Below are 18,550 nucleotides of genomic sequence, written 5' to 3'. Positions count from 1 at the left end.
CCTGAACTCAGTGTGTAGCCTGGGTTGGTTTTGAACTGGGGGCACTTCTCCTGCCTCAGTGCCCAGAATGCTGGATTACAGGAATAAATCACCACACCTGGCTACAATTATTGGTGCGAAGGTTTAAACTCATTGTCTGGCACACACTAGGCAAGTAGGCATTCGAGGAGCTGAGCAGCCATGTAGCTGGTAAGAGATAGTTTTAAACTCTGGAAGTTTCTTTAGGTATACCAACTTCTAATCAAAGCCAGCATGAAAGCCAAGCATTCCAGTGGTAATTTTAGGCACAGGTGACACCTAGGGTGTGGTTTGATCATATCTCTGCAATGCTGAGTTGGGCTTCAGGAAAGGCAGGTGCTGATCTACTGAGCCCCAGCCCACTTATTCTAGATGTACGCGAGCACACTTATTCTAGAAGGGCCCCTCCTCCCCTCCAGCCTGACCTTTTGAAAACCACACTGGGGTCACAAGTTTCTTGTGAGTAGCTGACCCAGCCCAGGCTAGTCCATTTGCTGGACTGTCTTTCCCCCTCTCTTTCCTCTGTTCTCCAGGAACCCATCTACCCAAGGCTCGCAGGAAACTTTCTTGTTTGGTCAGTCTTTGTGTCCAGGTACAAACAGGTCACTTTTCTTTGTGTCTGTACTTTGGACCAGGTCCCCTGCAGTGCCTTCTTGGTCATCTTTTTTTCCTCTGGCTCTTTCTTCTTCCTTTCCCTCTCCTTCCTCTCCTTCCTTCCTTCCTTCCTTCCTTCCTTCCTTCCTTCCTTCTTCTTTCCTTCCTTCCTCCTCTTCTTCCTCTTCCTCTTCCTCTTCTTCCTCTCCTCCTCCTCCTCCTCCTCCTCCTCCTCCTCCTCCTCCTCCTCCTCCTCCTCCTCCTCCTTTTTCCTCTGTAGCTCTGGTTGCTTTGAATTTTCTATGGAGACCAGGCTGACCTTGAACTCAGAAGTATCTTGCCTCTGCCTTCTGGGATTAAAGGTGTGTACCACCTTGCTTGGCTTTTAAATTACTTTTAAATGCCCAGGAATAGAGACACGATACATGTCTGTGATGCCAACACTGCAGTGTGAAGGCTGAGGCAAAACCACCATAGTTTTTTTTTTAAATATTTATTTATTTATTATGTATACAATATTCTGTCTGTGTGTATGGCCAGAAGAGGGCACCAGACCCCATTACAGATGGTTGTGAGCCACCATGTGGTTGCTGGGAATTGAACTCAGGACCTTTGGAAGAGCAGGCAATGCTCTTAACCTCTGAGCCATCTCTCCAGCCCCCCACCATAGTTTTGAGACCATCTTGGAGTACATATAGCAAGACAGTGACTCAAGCAAACAGTCCTTACAGTGAAATATAACAGGCCAGGCCTGGTGAGTGCAAACCTGTAATCCTAGCTACTCCAGAGATGAGGTAGGAGGATCCCAGGTTCAGTGCCAGAAAGAGCCTGCTTCAAAAAAAAAAAAAAAAAAAAAAAAAATGGGGAGACATGTGTGAAGCTCTGGGTTCATCCCAGTACCCCAATTAGTCAATCAAATATATTCAAAATATACAATTACCCTCATAGGTAAGATTTGTTACCCCCCCAACTCATCTCTTTCCTTATTTGGAGACTGTATAATCCAAGATGGCCACTAGAATTTGCAACGTGCCTCAGGCTAGCCAAGAACTTTTAGGGATTTTGCTGCCTTTGCCTCTTTTCCAGGGGTGGTTTGAGAGAAGGTCTCACTGTATGGACAAGGGTGCTTCGAGCTCACTGACTGAGATCTGCTGCTAAAAGTGTGTGTCACCACGCCCAGGCTACCGCTTAAGTGCTGGGATCACACGTGTGCCCTACTGCTTGACCCTACATGGGGGTAGCTCTGACTGACCTGCAACTTGCAATCCTCCTGTGTCAGTTCCCCAAACACTGGGATTGCCGGCATGTGCTATCTTGCCCAGCTTTTCATCATAAATCCTTAAACTATTTCTTTAGTGTGTGTTTTGCCTACATGTATGTCTGTGCACCACGTGTGTGCAGTGCCTCCTGGAGCAGAGGGTGTCAGGTCCCCTGGAATTGGAGTCACAGATATGGTTGTGAGCCTCCATGTGGGTGCTGGGAACCAAACCTGGGACCTTTGCGACAGCAACAGCGGCTCCATGACTGAGCCACCTCTCCAGCCCCTCTTCCCAAGTTCTTTTCCGTCTGCAGTTTCATGTCCTTAAGCATGGTCACAGTTTGTACGACTGTCACCATCATCTGTCTCCATCACTTTTCGTTCTCTGTATCAAATAATAACCACTGTTTCCCCTCCTCTCGGCTTGGTAATGACTCCTGACTGTCTGTCTCTGAATTTGACTGTTTGAGGTACTTTTTGTAAGTGGTCAAACAAAGAAACAGAAACTATTTGCTTGTGTCTGGATTATTCCACTTGGTAGAATCTGTCCAAGGTTCGTCCCTGTTGGGGCATGTATCAACTCTGTTTCGTTTTTCCTGACTGGATACTATTCCATCCTGTGCATGTACCTCATTTTGTTTATTTATCTGTTGATGACCACCTTTGGACTATTCTGGAGTCTTCGTGCAGGAAGTTCACCTGGCACACTGGCTGTGGTACTCTCAGGGCCTTGAGCTCAGTGTTACCCTCCCGACAATAGCTGTTTACCTATGCCCATGTTATTCTTGCCAGGTACAGCCAAACCTTCTGTTTTGTTTGGTCTTAGGCAAGGTGTCACGACTTGGTCCAGGCCGGTCGTAAACTTGGTATCTCTTGGCTTCACGAGTACTGGGATTGCAGCCTCTTTCTGCCACACCCAGCTGGGCCACTGGTGTTTTTTACGATAATTAATGCCCTATAAAGCCACTGAATTAACAAACACTGAACTATTAGTCACAGGAGAAACACTGGGTTGCATTCATTCAAGCCTCTGGTCACAAGATTTTTGTCAGCCAATTAATTTATAGGCTTGTTTTGTGGGCGCCCTGTCCCAAGACACCTTGCTTAATATACATTGTTGATTCATTAACCCAGGGCCCACAGCAGCACCAGAACTCACGCCTGCAGGAAGCTCATCTAGCACACGAGTTTTCTCCCGCAGGCACATTCCAGCCTCCTGCGCTTGGGAACGGACAGTTCTTTGCTTGAGGCTGTTCAATTTGCTATTAGTCGGGATCATTTATGGAGTATCAAGCGGAGGGTTAATTGGTGTGATGCGGAGCGTAGTAGCTCAACCATGAAAAGTAAGAAATAAATAGAAACAGTGAAGTAAACCGAGCTTTAGAAGAGAGAGTGTTGCATGCACAACATATACACACACACACACACACACACACACACACATATATATATATATATATATATACACACAATTATTTCCCATTTGTGTTTTCTCATTGATTCAGATAAAGACTAGACCTCATCATATCCCTGGCCAGCTTGAACTTGGCTACGTAAACTAGGCTGGACTCAGACTTGTGGAGGTCCTTCTGCCTTTGGCCTCTGTTCCCAAGTGCCAGAGCTCCCGGTGTGCACCACTGTGCCTGCTGGTGGAATGGAAATGTTTTTTATGCTTTATAGAGAATGTTTCCTCTGTATGTGTGTATGATAGTAGCTTTTATTGTCTTAATTCTCAGCTTGTTTCTTTCCTACATAAATAATGATTTTTTTTACAAATAAGTTGCCTGTTTTCTGGCAATTAAATATTAATACAGTTTGATTTTTTGTCATTCAACTCAGCTAGTTCACTGAAATGATCAGTTAAATAACTAAGTGCGTGTGTATCCTATGGACGTCTGAGAACAAAGTGACAGGAGTAGGTTCTTTCCCAGGGATTGAACTCCGGTCCTTATGCTTGGCGCCAAGCACTTTTACTTGCTGAGCTGGCCTGCTGACCAAGGGTCCACTCTGAATGGTGAAGTCAGAGGGACGTGGTAGCTAATGCCTGTAATGCTGGCGTAAAGGGTCCACTCTGAATGGTGAAGTCAGAGGGACGTGGTAGCTAATGCCTGTAATGCTGGCGTAAAGGAGGCTGAGGCAGGGATAGTGCAAATTCAAGGCTACAGAGTGAGATGATTTAATGTATATGGGAGGATATGTATATGTTATAGAAATTCGCTGCCGTTCTACACAAGGCACTCGAGCTTCAGAAAATTTGGCCTCCTCCTAGAGGTACCAGAATCTACAGGTGCTCTGAGATCACGGTATTCTTTTTTTTTTAATTTTATTTTATTTTTTTTCTTTTTCTTATTTATTTATTTATTTATTAAATATTTCTGTCTCTTCCCCACCTCCGCCTCCCCTTTCCATCCTCCTCCCCCAATCCGTTCCCCCTCCCTCGTCAGCCCAAAGAGCAATCAGGGCTCTCCGTCCCGTGGGAAGTCCAAGGAAAACCCTCCTCCGTCCAGGTCTCGTAAGGTGAGCATCCAAACATCCTAGGCTCCCACAAAGCCACTACATGCAGTAGGATCAAAAACCCATTGCCATTGTTCTTGATGTCTCAGTAGTCCTCATTGTCCGCTATGTTCAGTGAGACCGGTTTTAACCCAGGCTTTTTCATACCCAGGTCAGCTGGCCTTGGTGAGTTCCCGATAGAGCATCTCCATTGTCTCAGTGTGTGGGTGCACCCCTCTCGGTCCTGAGTTCCTTGCTCATGTTCGCTCTCCTTCTGCTCCTGATTTGGACCTTGTGATTTCAGTCCGGTGCTCCAATGTGGGTCTCTGTCTCTGTCTCCTTTCATCGCCTGATGAGATCACGGTATTCTTGAGCAGATGACCGCACATACAAACCTGAAGACTGGTTATGAGGACTGAGTGCACTTGATCTTTCTAGATGACTCTGGCCTCTCACCTTGCACACACCAGACAGAAGGCAGGCAGGACCATGTCTTGCTTGGGTTTGTCGCCAGTGCCTGCCATGTCCTGTATGCTCATACCACTTGTTTCTATGTAGCCAAGGATGACCTTGAGTTCCTTCTTCTCCTGCCTCCTCTCCAGGCCTTTCCTCACAGAATTTTGAATAAGTCATGGGAAGGCAATGGACTGGAACACAGACCCGAGGAGGTCTGCAACTAGGAAGAGGGAGATTTCCCTGGCTTTTCCTGGCTGGGACCTGCTCTTCACCCTCCTGGGAGTACATCCCCTCTAGTCGCTGAGCCGGATCCAGGCTGTGCTAACTGCAAGGCGGAAAGCCCAGGGCTCAGATTCCAGTCCAGTCTCAATCAGTTCTGTGGCCACTTCCCCTCTTAGGGTCTCAATGTCCTCACCTGATTCTTGACAACTCCAGGTCCCCTCTGCAGGTCTGTTTCTTCTCACACAAAGCTTGGGGACCAGCATCTCCCCACTAAGGCTTCTTTAGAGGCTGAGGAAGCAGCAGAGCCCTTTCTGATGTCAACTAAAAACCACAACTCTCATCTTAAAGGGAATAAGAGAGAGCTTAGTGACCATGGCTCAGGAACACAGATTTAAATTACCCCGAATTCTGTGTTCCGACGTGGAAGCAATTTCACATGTTTTCTATACTTTTACAGAACAAAGAAAATCACAAGTCAGGGCGTGTTTGAAATGCATTGGTGGGTGCATCACAGAGGCGGGTACAATGAAATAGCGGTGGGGGGAGCTGCTCTGTGATGGTGCTCTTAGCTTGTGGATTGGCAGACGCTAATCTTCTGCTAAGTTAATGCTTCTAGAAGGTTTCTCTTTATTATCACAAATCGTTAGTTCAGATACAGAGGGGGGCCAAGGCATGACTGCTCCAGAAGGCTAGAATGAGACCAAAATAATTAGTCTCTGAACCTACAAAATTCCGATCGCGCCACTAATGAATTTCCAATCAGCCTCTGCAGACACAGAAACTCCTTCCAGGAGTGGTTTTTGTTCACAGCCAGACACAGCGTCTTTAAGGGCATTCACTCTCAGGGCAGAGTGTGGCCCTCAGTGTCCTAGGCACCTTCTGCAGACACCAGTTCTTCAGGCCCCTCTGCCATGTGTACTGGGGACAGCGTCATGCCGGGAGACTGGGTAGTTACTCTCTAACCTGGCACTGATCTCCTCTCACCCAGACCGCCTCCTCTCTAGCCTAGAGTTATTGCTGAGCTTGAGGACCAAAGGCGGCAAGCAGAGGCCTCACCTGCTAAAGCCAAGAGTGGTGTGTTAGTCTGTGCTACAAGTTGGAGTCAGGGCCGAGGACCTGAGCCTGTGTGTCACACTGGAACTCCTACCGCCTTCCACTTTAACCTGGCTTCCCTTCAGAATAGGATGAGGTGTGTTGATTGACTTCTGGCGGGAGTTTAATTAGGACAGGCCTGCCCTGAGCAGGGAATGAAGCTGGGATTCAGTAGGGGAGGAGGAGGGAGGGAAGGAGAGGGGAGAAGGAGGAGGAGGAGGAGGAGACTTGGGCTGTGGAGGTGGGTCTCAAAGAAGCCTGAGACTTTCTCTTCCGTCTCATTTCCTCCCTCCCTTCTGAAAGTGGCGGATTGATCCCAATGCCTTGTGCATGCTAGGTGCCAGGTAAGCATGGCATCAGCCTATTTTGGGGGGGGGGGTAGGATGGTGGTGGTGGTGGATTGGGTCTTACAATGTAGCCTAGCCTGCCCTTGAACCTGTGACAGTCCTCCTGCCTCAGCTTTCTGAGTGCAGGTGTTACCAGCCTGTATCGCTATGCTGGGTAATTTTTCTTTTCTTCCACCCCTCACCCCAGACAATGCTTCTCTGTGTTCTCTGGCTATCCTGGAACTCCCTTTGTAGACCAGGCTGGCCTCAAACTCACAGAGATCTGCCTACCTCTGTCTCCCAAGTGTTGGGGTTAAAGGCGTGTGCCACTGACAACCGACCAATTTTTTAATTTTTATTTTTGAGACAAGGTCTCACTCTCTATCTGTGTGTGGCCTGGAACTCACGGATAGCCCCAGGCTGGCTTTGAACTTGTGATCTTCCTGCTTCTGCCTCCTTAGTGCTAGAATTATAGGTGTGAGTCACCATGCTTTGTTTAATTTTCTCTCTTTTTGAGATGAGGTCAGAGTAGCGGAGGCTCCAAGCCTCTTCCCTATCCTCCTCCTTGAATGTATCCAGGACTGTCTTGTTTTTATAAAGCCTCTGGATGAGTGGACTATGGGCTCGGTGTCTATAGAGCCCAGTCTGGTAGGAATAGCCAGGGCTAGGTATTAGCCAGGAGCCACAGGACTAGGTGGGGCCAGGCCTGTCCCAAATAGTGTCTCTCTGGCCGCAGCTGGATTAGATCAAGGCAGAGTATCTGGGGTTCAATTTGTTATTTCTTGTCAGGGTCATCAAAGCATGCTGGGAGTTCTGCCTGCCTGGAGGAGGATTTCTGTCCTGAAGGGGATTCCCAGCTTGCCCCCACTGTGAATTACTGCAGCCACTCTGTCGCCTCGTGTGTCCTTAGGTTAGGGTGGATCTCCCGGAAGGAAGTCTTAGGTTTTCTTTTCCTTCCTAGTTTCAGTCACAGGTCAGTCACTGCAAAGCAGGGGCTGTACTAGCGATTGATGTCAGAGCCCACAGGCAACGAGGGTTGTGGTGTGGCTGGACCTTTGACCTACACCTCCAAAGCCCATAGAGTCAGTGGCTGGAGAGGAGGCCAGAGGGAACCATTTCTGTCTCTGTGCTCTGAGTGGCCAGAGTCTCTCCTCATTTCTGTGTAACACCAGGCACGTCTTGTAAACATTATGAGTTTCAATTTCTATCACGTCCTGTTTGGCTGGGACCATGGGAGCTGGTTATAGATTACATATTGATGGGTTGTCTGCACAGACAGCCCCCAGTGTACAAAGGTCGGCATGTGATTTTTCTGCTTTGCGATGGTGTGGAAGCGAGGCACATTCAGTGGAAACTGTTCTTTGGAACTTGAGTGTTGCCGTTGTCCTGGCTAATGATAAACGCTATGTATTTGTCATGTGGGGCAGCAGCAGCGAGCCGCAGTGTCGGGCCAGCCACTTGGTCGTAGTGTGGTTAGCATAGATTTCATGGGATATACAAAGTCATAGTGTCAAAGTATGTAGGCAGGAAGCAGAGGTGCAAGCCTTGCATGCCAGCGCTTGGGCATCAAAGGCAGGATGATCGCTATGAGGTGGAGGGCAGCCTGGTCTACATAGAGGGTTCTAGGCTAGCCAGGGCTACACAGTGAAACCCTAATGTTAGTACTCTTAAGAAAAGCAAAAACAAACATGTCCCACTGAGGGACTGGAGAGGTGGCTCAGCAGTTAAGAGCACCGGCTGCTCTTGCAGAGGACCTGGTTCAGTTCCTGACACCCACAGGGCAGCTCACAACCATCTGTTACTCTAGTTCTGGGGACCCAGCGTCCTCTTTGGACCTTCGCAGGCACCAGGCTCACATGTTGTGCGATACCATACATCTAGGATAGCACTGATAGACATAAAATAAAACCTGAAAAAATGTTTAATGTCAATAACTATCAGGGAAATAGAAATTAAAATTGCTTTGAGAATCCATCTCACTCCAATCAGAATGGCTATCATCAAAAAAATCAGATGACTAGCTGGGTGGTGGCGGCACAGGCCTTTAATCCCCAGCACTCGGGAGACAGAGGCAGGTGGATCTCTGTGAGTTGGAGGCCAGCCTGGTCTACAAGAGCTAGTTCCAGGACAGGCTCCAAAGCTACAGAGAAACCCTGTCTCGAAAAGCCAAAAAATAAAATAAATAAAATAATCGTATGGCTGCAGATGCTGGTGAGGTTCTGGACAAGGGACCCGCTCTTCTCTGTTGTTAGAAGCAGAGATTAAGGATTCTCAAAGCTCTGAAACTCACAACCCGATCCTTCTGCCTCAGCTCCAGAATCTAACCTACAGGCATGCATCAGTCACCATTCCCTTCTTCACTCGGGTGTTATTAGCTGCCTAATAAGTTTTCCAGAATGTATCCCATTGTATGTAGAAGAACATCCATGTTGTGAAATAACAGTGTTATTTGTCCTGGCCTAGAGAAAGGGAGCCTTTGGCAGAGTCAACTCATTAGGAGTAATCCCGACTGCCTAAGTTCCTACCACCAAGCCAGGAGCAGGGCAGACACTAAAGTCTGGGTGACAACCGTCTTCTCCAATTTGGGGAACGACAGGCAAGCTCAAGCGAGATCACAGCCCAGGGCTGGCCTGTCACACCAACATGTTGTACTGTGTTGTGTGCTTTGGTGGTTGGGGGAGTGAGGCGGGGCTGAGGGATCTCTGTGGTCATGTGGGAGAGGTCTCAGAGCTACAACCCCAGCTCCCAGCGGCCTGGTTTGGCTGCCTTCTCGGTCAAACTGTCCTCTACCCACACCGTGGCCCCCAGCAGCGGCTTCTCCATGCTCATCTTCAGTCTCTTCTTGCGGATTTTCATTGTCTTGTTTCTAGAAGGGCACGGGGCTCTGAGCCTTAGGAGGATCCTAATACAACCCCAATTCCTGATTCTTCTGGAATTTCCTCCATGGCCAAGCACCTGTGGGCCTTGGGGTAGAGTGTTCTTTGGGCCTGGTTGTCCCGAGCAGGACATCTGGTGGCTATTGGGTGGGGCCGAGAGAGCTAGAAGCCTCCAGGCCAGGGCCTGGGAGTCAAGCCCGAGATTATTTTTATTTCTCTGGCTACAGCACATGGTCTGGGCAGCCGTGCCATCTGTTTCGCTCTCTGCCTCTCCCCTGGCAGTCCCTGGAGGGTCACTTGGGGGAGGAGCAGGAGGAGTGGAGAACATCTCTGGGCTGGGGTTGACTTACCCCATTCTTCTGGCCACACAGGGCAGGCTTGTGTGGGCAGTTTGCCTAGTAAGGGTGGGAGCGGCCAGCCAGTCACAACGGGACCAGGAGGACCACAGCCACACGGGGCCAGGGACAGCTCTCTGCAGTAACGAATCCCATGTCCTAGGGCCTTGCGTGACCTGCTGCCCCACTTTCTCTGGGACAGACCCAATCTTGGGAACATGGAGTTCAGGTCCTCAGAAAACCTCTCCCGTGGCACAGTCTGGTACAAATGGTCTCTAGCTCTTCCAGGCCTGTTCTTCTGGGCTGTACTGGGCCCAGGTTCAGAGTGTAGGAAAAGGGCAATGTTGATGAGGGGCGGGGTCCAGAGACTACCTCCTCTGGCAGCGGTGGCAGTGGGTGTTGGCATCACATGAGACGGTGCAGGGCTAGCCCTCCTCTCCATCCTGCCCCCCACCCAACTCAGAGCCAATGGCCGTGCTTGCGTCAGGTCAATGGAGAAGATAAAGTCCAACACCAAACCTAATGGGGCCTTATGCCTTAGAAGGTTAATTAATCACAGTCAGATATTAATCTTCATCATTAGGGCTTAAGCTATGTGTACCTGCCAGGCCTGTTCAAGGGTTCAGATCTTGCTCTCCAGGCTTGGCTCTTAAGAACAATGGTTACTAAACACAGGGTACTCCACACTGACTGGGAGGGAGGCAAGCCCTGTAGCAGACTGGGGCGTGAAACCCAGAGCCTTGGGCTTGTAAAGTAAGAGCTCTCACTTGAATCAGCTCTCTAGCCCTGGCACCTGCACCTGGGCATTGACCACTGTGGGAACGCTGGCCTCACTGAGTATTTACAGGGTGTTCTTGGAGGCCCGCGGAGAAATATGGGGTCCACAGACACTGCCCACACAGGAAGAACTCAGGTCCCTGGACTGTATGGGTGAGGTCCCGAGCAATAATGTGATTTACACAAAGACTTATTGTTTGCTGTAGGAGTGAAGTCAACACACAGCAGGCCACCTTTTATGACACCCAGCCAGAAGAGAAAAGCCAAAACCAAAAAACAGAGCTAACCAACCACCGTGTTAGGGAGCTTGAGAGTCATCTCAGGATCTGCTTGTTAAGGTTTTGTGAAAAACCTTGTAGACATTTTTTAAATCCTAATTTCACTGAATTTGTGTTTTTCTTGTTGTTTTCCCCCAAATTAAACATCCTTTGAACTCCGTGTGTAGCATTGGCTGTCCTGGAACTCCCTGTGTAGCTCAGGCTGGCCTCAAACTTAAGAGATCACCTGCCTCTGCCCCGCCCTCACTGTCTGACTTTCCTATTGTTTGAAGTGCTCAAAGTGAGCGTCTTTGTTCTTATCTTTAACTTATTGTTCCCATTGTTTCAGCCAGAGTCCTCTTTGTGTAAGTTTTCAGAAGACGTCTTTGCTCAGACTGAAGAAATTAGTTCCCTTTTATCTCTATCACTTTTGACTATTTATTAAATAGTTATTCTTGTAGAAAGGTCTTGGGTTTTATTGTTTTTGTTTTTCAAGACAGGGTTTCTTATATAGCCCTGCTGTCCTGGAACTCTCTCTATAGACCAGCCTGGTCTTGAACTCAGAGATCTGCCTGCCTCTGCCTGCTGAGTGCTGGGATCAAAGGTGTGTGTCACCAACACCATGGTGAAAGACTTGGGTTTTATCAAATGCATATACTAAATTTATGTTTCAGAAATGTGGTCTCGCTGTTAAATTAGCTATCCATATCTTCTGCTAGCACTGGTTGGCATTTAGGGCCTCACATACTAGGCGGGTTCTTTACCACTGAGCCATTTGTTGGCCTTTGCTTTGGTGTCCTCAGGTTTCTGCCAGACACTTTGCTCAGTCTCTGTGTATTATCTTCTCTTCATGTGAGTAACAGTTTTGTATTTTCCCTATACCTCCTTTATCCCTGTCTTAGTTTCTGATGCTGTGATAAAGACCATGGACAAAAGAAACGTGGAGAAGATAGGGTTTGTCTTAGCTTACAGTTTTAGTCCATTATTGAAGGAAGTCGGGGCACGAACTCAAGCAGGAACCAGGAGGCAGAAGGCAGGAACAGAAGCAGGGGCCGTGAGGAGGGCTGCTTCTCTGCTTGCTCCACACGGCTTGCTCAGTCTGCTTTCTTATACACCCCAGGGATCCACCTGCCTGGGGATGGCACCACCCACAGTGGAGTGGGCCTTCCCACATCAATCACTAATCAAGAAAATTCCCCACAGACTTGCCTACAGGCCAATCTGATGGACTTGTTTTCTCAGCCGGGGTTCCATCTTCTCTGATGTCAACTCGTATTTTGTCAACGTGTATCAATTTGACAAAAATCTACTATTCAGCACATTTCCTTTTTTTTAAACGTTTATTTTTTTTTTTTAAATTATATGTAGTTGTGTGTGTCTATGTAGGTGAGTGTAGACATCCACATAGGTCAGAGGCACTGGATCTCCGGGAGCTGGAGTTATATGTAGGCAGTTGTGAGTACCTGGCGTGGAGTTGCTGGGAACTGAACGGGGTTTCTCCGTGAGAGCAGCATGCACTTTCATGTGTATGGGTGTTTTGCCTGCATGTGTGTCTGTGTGCTACCTGGGAACCTAGTGACTGTAGGTTGCCAGAGGCAAACATCAAATCCCCTGAAACTGGGTTACACACTGTTGTCAGCTGCCATGTGGGTGCTGAGACTTGGAACCAGTGACTTAACCTGAGCCGTCACTCCTTTTTAAAAAATTTTATTATTTTTTTATTTTAGCCATCTCTCCTTTTAAAGATTTATTTACCATTTGTGCACGTGTCTCTCTGTGTGTGTTTGTGTGTGTGTGTGTGCATTTGTGTATTATGTGTGAGTGTAGGCTGAGAGGTGCTGTGGGACACACGTGGAGATCAGACAAGAGCCTTTTCCCTGTCCCTGCCTCCCACATCACTGTAGGAGTGCTGGGACCACAGGTGTTTACCACAGCCTCCAGCTGTTTAGAGGACCAAACTCAGACCATCTGGTTTATGCAGCAAGTGCCGTTACCCACGTAGCCATCTCTCTGGCTTGAGTCATGCGTCTTGGTCCCAACTGTGTACTTAAACCAGGCCACCTGGCTCCCGAGTTTCAAGGATTGTCCTACCTCTTACTCTTGCTTCTAGTGGGAGCACTGTGATTATAGGCGTGGGCCACTTCCTTCAACATGGGCATCTAGGAATCCAAACCCTGGTCCTCACACCAGCACAACAGCAAGTACTTACCCACGAACCATCCCCCAACCCCTCTGCTGGGGTTTGAGTTCTGAGATGATGGCTGACCTCTGCAACAGCTTGGAGATAGATTATCTTGAGTCTTTTAGTATTGCCGGGGAGACCCACTATTAGTTTAATATTTCTTTCTGGACTGGGATCGATACAGCATCTTCTTAGCATGCAAGAGGCCTTGGGTTCCATCTCCACACTGTGGGCTCTTTTGCTGTAGCTGATCTGTCCATTTTCATCCTGGATGCTTTAAAGGTTTGTTTTGGGTATTGTGTTTATTTGAAGTTATGCTGCTTAAGATACATATGGTTCCAGAATCTTTCGAATCTTTCATCAGCTGAGGAAGTTTCCCTGCTTTTTTCAGTTGTTGCTTTGTTTCATTTTCTGGAATTATATCTGGTGCACCTAGGGCTTGAACCCAGGGCCGTGTCCTTGCTAGATGGGGGCTTCTGTTACTGAGCTACAGCACCCACCATCTTCACCTTTCACCGCGTGTGGGCTCCAGAGAGGCAACATGTTCACATTATTACACAACAGCCCGACACTCTGTATCTGTTGGACAACAAGTCCCCATTTCTCCCTCTCCTGGCCCCTGGCAACCTTCATTGTATCTTATTTCTAAGAATGTATTGCCTTCTATGTGTATAACTGTACTGTCTTTTTTCTCTCTATGACTGGCTTGCTTTACTTAACATAATGTTGTCAACGCTCATCCTTGTAGTCTGTGGCAGGGTTACCTTCCTTTTTGGTGCTAATAGTACCCACACCACGTTCTGTGTTCATGTACAGATGAATGCACGATGCCCTTCCTTCTTTGCCTGTTGCGAATAGTGCGGCCATGAACATGGGTATACAGATGTCTCGTGGAGCTCCTGCTTTTAATTCTTTAGAGTATATATCAAGAAGCAGGACTAGTAGATCACATTATTATTGTTGTTGATTCAATAATTAGTATTAATTTATTGTTTATTATTAATGATTTTAAATTATTATTATTATCATCATTATTATTGGTAGTGCTGAAGCTAGAACCCTGAAGCACGCTCAACATAGGGTTCTCTATCGTTGGGCTCCACCCCCTGGCCTTCATTTAAATTTTTGAAGATTTTGCATACTGTTCTCATGGTGTTTGCACTGTTTCACCTCCTCCAAAATATTTAAGATCCTTTTTGCATAGTGTTCATTTGGTGTCAGATTAAATCTGTCACTGTGTCTTCCCCCTACTTCCCAGCCCTGGGTGTGTTCTTAGAGGTATAATCAGAGGGTCTTTTGTGCTTATTGGGCCGTTTGGACGCTTGGTCTGCTGAGGGGAAACAACCAGTTCAAGCCTCCCTGAGTCCGGAACTCCTAGACCTTTTAATTTGTTCCCTGAGTAATTGGTTTGGTACTGGCGCACTCTCTGGGCGTCCTGTGTTCTGCAGCCTTTACGGTTCTTCCACCTCTTACCTTTGCCTTGTTTTGGCTTTAACAGGTCCAACGGGCGCTCCTCCAAGCCGAGCCTTGGAGGGCAAGGCCGGCATCATTACCTCCAACGAGTGGAGCTCTCCGGACTCCCCCGAGGGGAGCAGCATCTCTGGGGGCAGCCAGGCACTGGACAAGCCCATTGACAATGATGCAGAGGGCGTGTGGAGTCCCGATATCGAGCAAAGCTTCCAGGAGGCATTGGCCATTTACCCACCCTGCGGCCGCCGCAAAATCATCCTGTCGGACGAAGGCAAGATGTACGGTAAGACGCCTGTCGGAGCTGGGCAGAAGCCCGCCTTGTAGTTCAGCAGAAAGGGCACAGTAACCTTGGGTTCTCTTCAAATGACCTCTTGTGCCTTCCTTCTGTTCTGAGTTCCAAGCACTGGAGTGAGAGAAGCTTGGGTGGGGGTGGGGGAATCTGCTGAGAAGACTGCATGCTAGTAGAAAAAATTTTTTTCTGTTTGTTTGTTTGCCTTGGTTTTTCTGGAACTCTCTGTAGACTGGGCTGATCTAGAACTCAGAGACCCTCTACCTCTGCCTCCCTTTAATAGGTGTATGCCTCTGCTGCCTGTCTGAATATTTTATGAAGATCATTGTGGGTAGAATAGACTATCTCCACAGGGCAGGCTAAAAATCTCCTCCCCCTCTCTCCTTTTCCTCCCTCCCTCTCTCCCTCTCCCCCTTTCCCTCTTCCCTCCCCCTCACGTGTGCACGCACACACATACACACACACATCATCATCATGAACAAATGCTTGGTCTCCGTGCTGACATCCTTGGATATAAAGTGTGACAAGAACAGGGCACTTCACTTGGGAGTGTCGCTCCATGGTAGAGTGCTCGCCTCACTTTAGGAACCGCCCTGCGTTTAATCCCCAGTACCACAGAAAGAAGGGAATAAGGAAACTGAACGGAAGATGAAGGGGTTTTTTGGGATAGGATTCCCCCCTCTTCCCTTGTTCCTTCTCCCTCCTTCGTGTGTCCAGCATTGTGGGTGCCAGGTGTGGGTACAGCAGGTGTGGTCCATGTATGTAGACTGGGGACGTGAACACACACGCGCAGTTAACTGTTCTCTAAGGCAGGCTGTGAGGACCCACCCCCTCCATCTTCTTGAGTGACCTGGGTGTGGACCAGCACATTGAGCAGTCACGGGAGAGGACCAGCAGCCTGTGTGAGGCGTACTGACTTTTGGAGGAGAGGATTCTGGGAAAGTAAAAGCCAGGCCAAAACTGCACAGCTGTTGCAAGGCCTGGGTCTGGCTTCATTCAGGCGTCTTCTCCCGCAGGAAACACATAGTATGTTGAAGGGTGGATACCCAAAGGTTTGAGAAGGCCTCTTTAACTGGTGACGTTAGGACAGCAGAGGGCCTCTGCCCGGTTCCCACCTCAGGGTTTCCATTCATGAGTGTCTCCCCCCCCCCCCTCCACAGGTGCTTTGTCAGCTGCCGAGGTCTCTGTGTGGAGACTGAACATATTAGTTCCCTAGGGTGACTGACAAGGTCTCACAAGCCAGGTGGCTGAGAGCAACAGAAACGAGTTGGGAGTTGCTTTGGGGGCGAGCATGATCTTGGCGCGCATGCCTCAGGCATGAAGGTGGTATGTGGACATACTGCTTAATTAAAAAACTGTTACATTTATTTGTATGTGTATGTGTGTGTGTGTGTGTCTGAGTATGTTATCTGTGCACCACATGCGTGCAGTGCCCATGGAGGTCAGAAGAGACATCTGATCCCCTGGAACTGGAGTTACCAATGGTTGTGAGCTGCCGTGTGGGTGCTGGGAACCAAACCTGGGTCCTTCACAGGAACAGTAGTAAGTGCTCTTAAACATGGAGCCATCTCTCCAGGCTCCCTTTTGCCTTCTTTTTTATTTATTTATTTATTTATTTAAGATTTCTGCCTCCTCCCCGCCACCGCCTCCTATTTCCCTTCCCCTCCCCCTCCTCTTGCCTTCTTAAAAAGACACTAGTCATTGGGTCTAGGGTATGTCTTAGTCCAACATGACCTCAGCTTAACTAATGTACCCACACAACCCTGTTTCTAAAGTAGCTCCTGTGCTGGGCTGTGGTGTGGTTCAGTGGTGGAGTGCTGGCTCAGCATACATAGGCCCTGGTCCCATCTCCAGCATCACACACTACAAAGTGGGCCTGTGCTGAAGTTGCAGGTTGTAGTTCTAGGGGGGTTACTCTTCAGTGTTCCTCAGTTGACTAAACCGAAATCCAGCCCCGCCCCTGGGGGCAATAGAGCCTCATAGCTGTCTTTTTATACATATAGTCTTCCCCACGAGACCAAAGAAAGCCTTTCCGTCCTTTTCCTTTGGAAAAGAACCTTTCACGTCATATTCACCCCCCTCTCCACTCCTCAGGCTGTTAAAACTGCTCCCTCTGTGCCCCTCAGTGCCCAGAGTCTTTCAGATACTGTTAGGATGGCTACCCCTGCCCTGAGCGCTTCCTCAGGGGAGCTTCCTAGAGGAGAAAACTGACCTATGGAGAACCCATAAGATGCCAGCTGGGGGCAGTGTGTTCCGTGGGGCATCCTCCCACGGCTGTCCCAGGACCATGAGTTCTTTGGGTAGAGAGCAAGGTAGACGCGATCATCAGCTCAGGGGTGATGGTGGGGAAGGGCAGGAGGTGTGCTGAGTGGGGGGATGGCATGACTATAGAGTTCCGTCAGCACCCTGCTGGGGTAGCACAAATAATAAACACCCAGAGACAGATATTGGGGTTCAATCTGAAGATCAGAAAAGCAAGCAGCCAGCCACTGGCTCTTACTTGCACCTCAGACCGAAATGGTGAGCCTGCCTCCATGAATCCTCAGAATGAGACTGAACTGAGAGCTCTCTCCTCCTGTCTTATATTTCTCTCTAATGCTGGGATTAAAGGCATGTGCTGCCCGGTTTCTATGGCAAACTAGTGTGGCTGCTGGGACTAAAGGTGTGTACCACCACTGCCTGGTCTGTATGGCTGACCAGTGGGCTGTTTTGCTCTCTAATCTTCAGGCAAGCTTTATTTATTAAAATACAGATGAAATATCACTACATTCAGAGTATGTGCAAGGACCCTGAGAAGGAATCACTGTGGAAAGAAGCAGCTGAAGTCCAGGAATCATTCCGCCGAGGGCAGGTGCTGCAGGAACTGAGAAGGCCCTGGGGAGAAGCCAGAATAGGCACAATCAGTACACTCAGCCAGGCATGGCGACTGCCACAGGTTTCTGTTGCTGTGATGAAACACCTAGCCAAAAGCAAGTAGGGGAGGGAAGGGTTAATACCACTTATATTTTTTGACATCTCTCAAGCAGGGCAAAAACCTAGAGGCAGGAGCAGAGGCCACGGGGGAGTGGCTACTGGCTTGCTCATTCTGCCTTCTGATAGAACCTAGGACCACCAGGCCAGGGGTGGCCTCACTGACAATGGGCTGGGTCTTTCCTTGTTAATCACTGATTAAGAAAATACCCTACAGGCTTGCCTGCCTACAGCCCTTTCTTAAGAAGGCATTTTCTCAATTGATGCTCCCTCCTCTCATAGGACTCTAGCGTGTGTCAAGTTAGCATAGCAACTAGCTGCCACAGTAGCCCGTGCCTGTACCCAGCACTCCAGAAAAGCAGAGGCCAGCCTAGGCTACACAAGACCCTGTCTGTAAAAAAGAAGGCGTGGCGAAGCTGGAAAGACGGCTCAGTGTTAAGAGCTGTTTCAGAAGACCCAAGTTCGGTTTCTAGTGCCCACATCAGGTAATTCACAGCTACCTGTAATTCTAGTTCCAGTGGATCTGAAGCCCTCTTCTGCCCTCCGTGGGTACTGGTACACATGGGACACACACACACACACATACGTTTCTTATTTAAAAATTAAGAAACCTCAGGCATGCCTATGTATGTGTGTGCATGTATACACACATGGGCTCTCTCTCTCACACACACACATACACACACACGAACAAAAACATACTAAAAATGAATTTAATTGGCTCTGTGGTCCAGGGTCTTTGGCTGCTGTAGGTTTAGTGACATTGTATAATTCACACTGTTGCTGTAGCTGCCACACTCTTAACTGCAGAAACCGTCATCCCAGAATGGAGCTCTGTACCCCTTAAACAGTAGCTCCTTATTCTCTCCCTCCTAACTCCCTCTCTCCTTCCCTCCCTCCCCCCTCCCTCCTTCTTTCTCTCCCTCTCTGTCTCT

General features: G+C 48.6%; 1 protein-coding gene across 2 annotated transcripts in view; it reads left to right on the top strand.

The window, feature by feature from the left end:
- Positions 1-18,550, top strand: part of Tead4 (TEA domain transcription factor 4) — a 73,544-nt gene that overhangs the window by 15,008 nt on the left and 39,986 nt on the right. For both annotated transcript variants that reach the window (XM_050121990.1, XM_050121989.1), the window contains exon 2: positions 14,385-14,639. In XM_050121990.1, the coding sequence (XP_049977947.1) occupies positions 14,385-14,639 (255 nt within the window). The remainder of the gene's footprint in view (positions 1-14,384; positions 14,640-18,550) is intronic.

Source organism: Alexandromys fortis, unplaced genomic scaffold, assembly GCF_014885135.2.
Source record: "Alexandromys fortis isolate MF-2015 unplaced genomic scaffold, M_Fortis_MF-2015_v1.1 scaffold_208, whole genome shotgun sequence".
In the NCBI taxonomy this organism is placed as follows: domain Eukaryota; kingdom Metazoa; phylum Chordata; class Mammalia; order Rodentia; family Cricetidae; genus Alexandromys; species Alexandromys fortis.
Note: the sequence above shows the minus strand (reverse complement) of the source record. Positions and strands in the feature narration are given on the sequence as shown.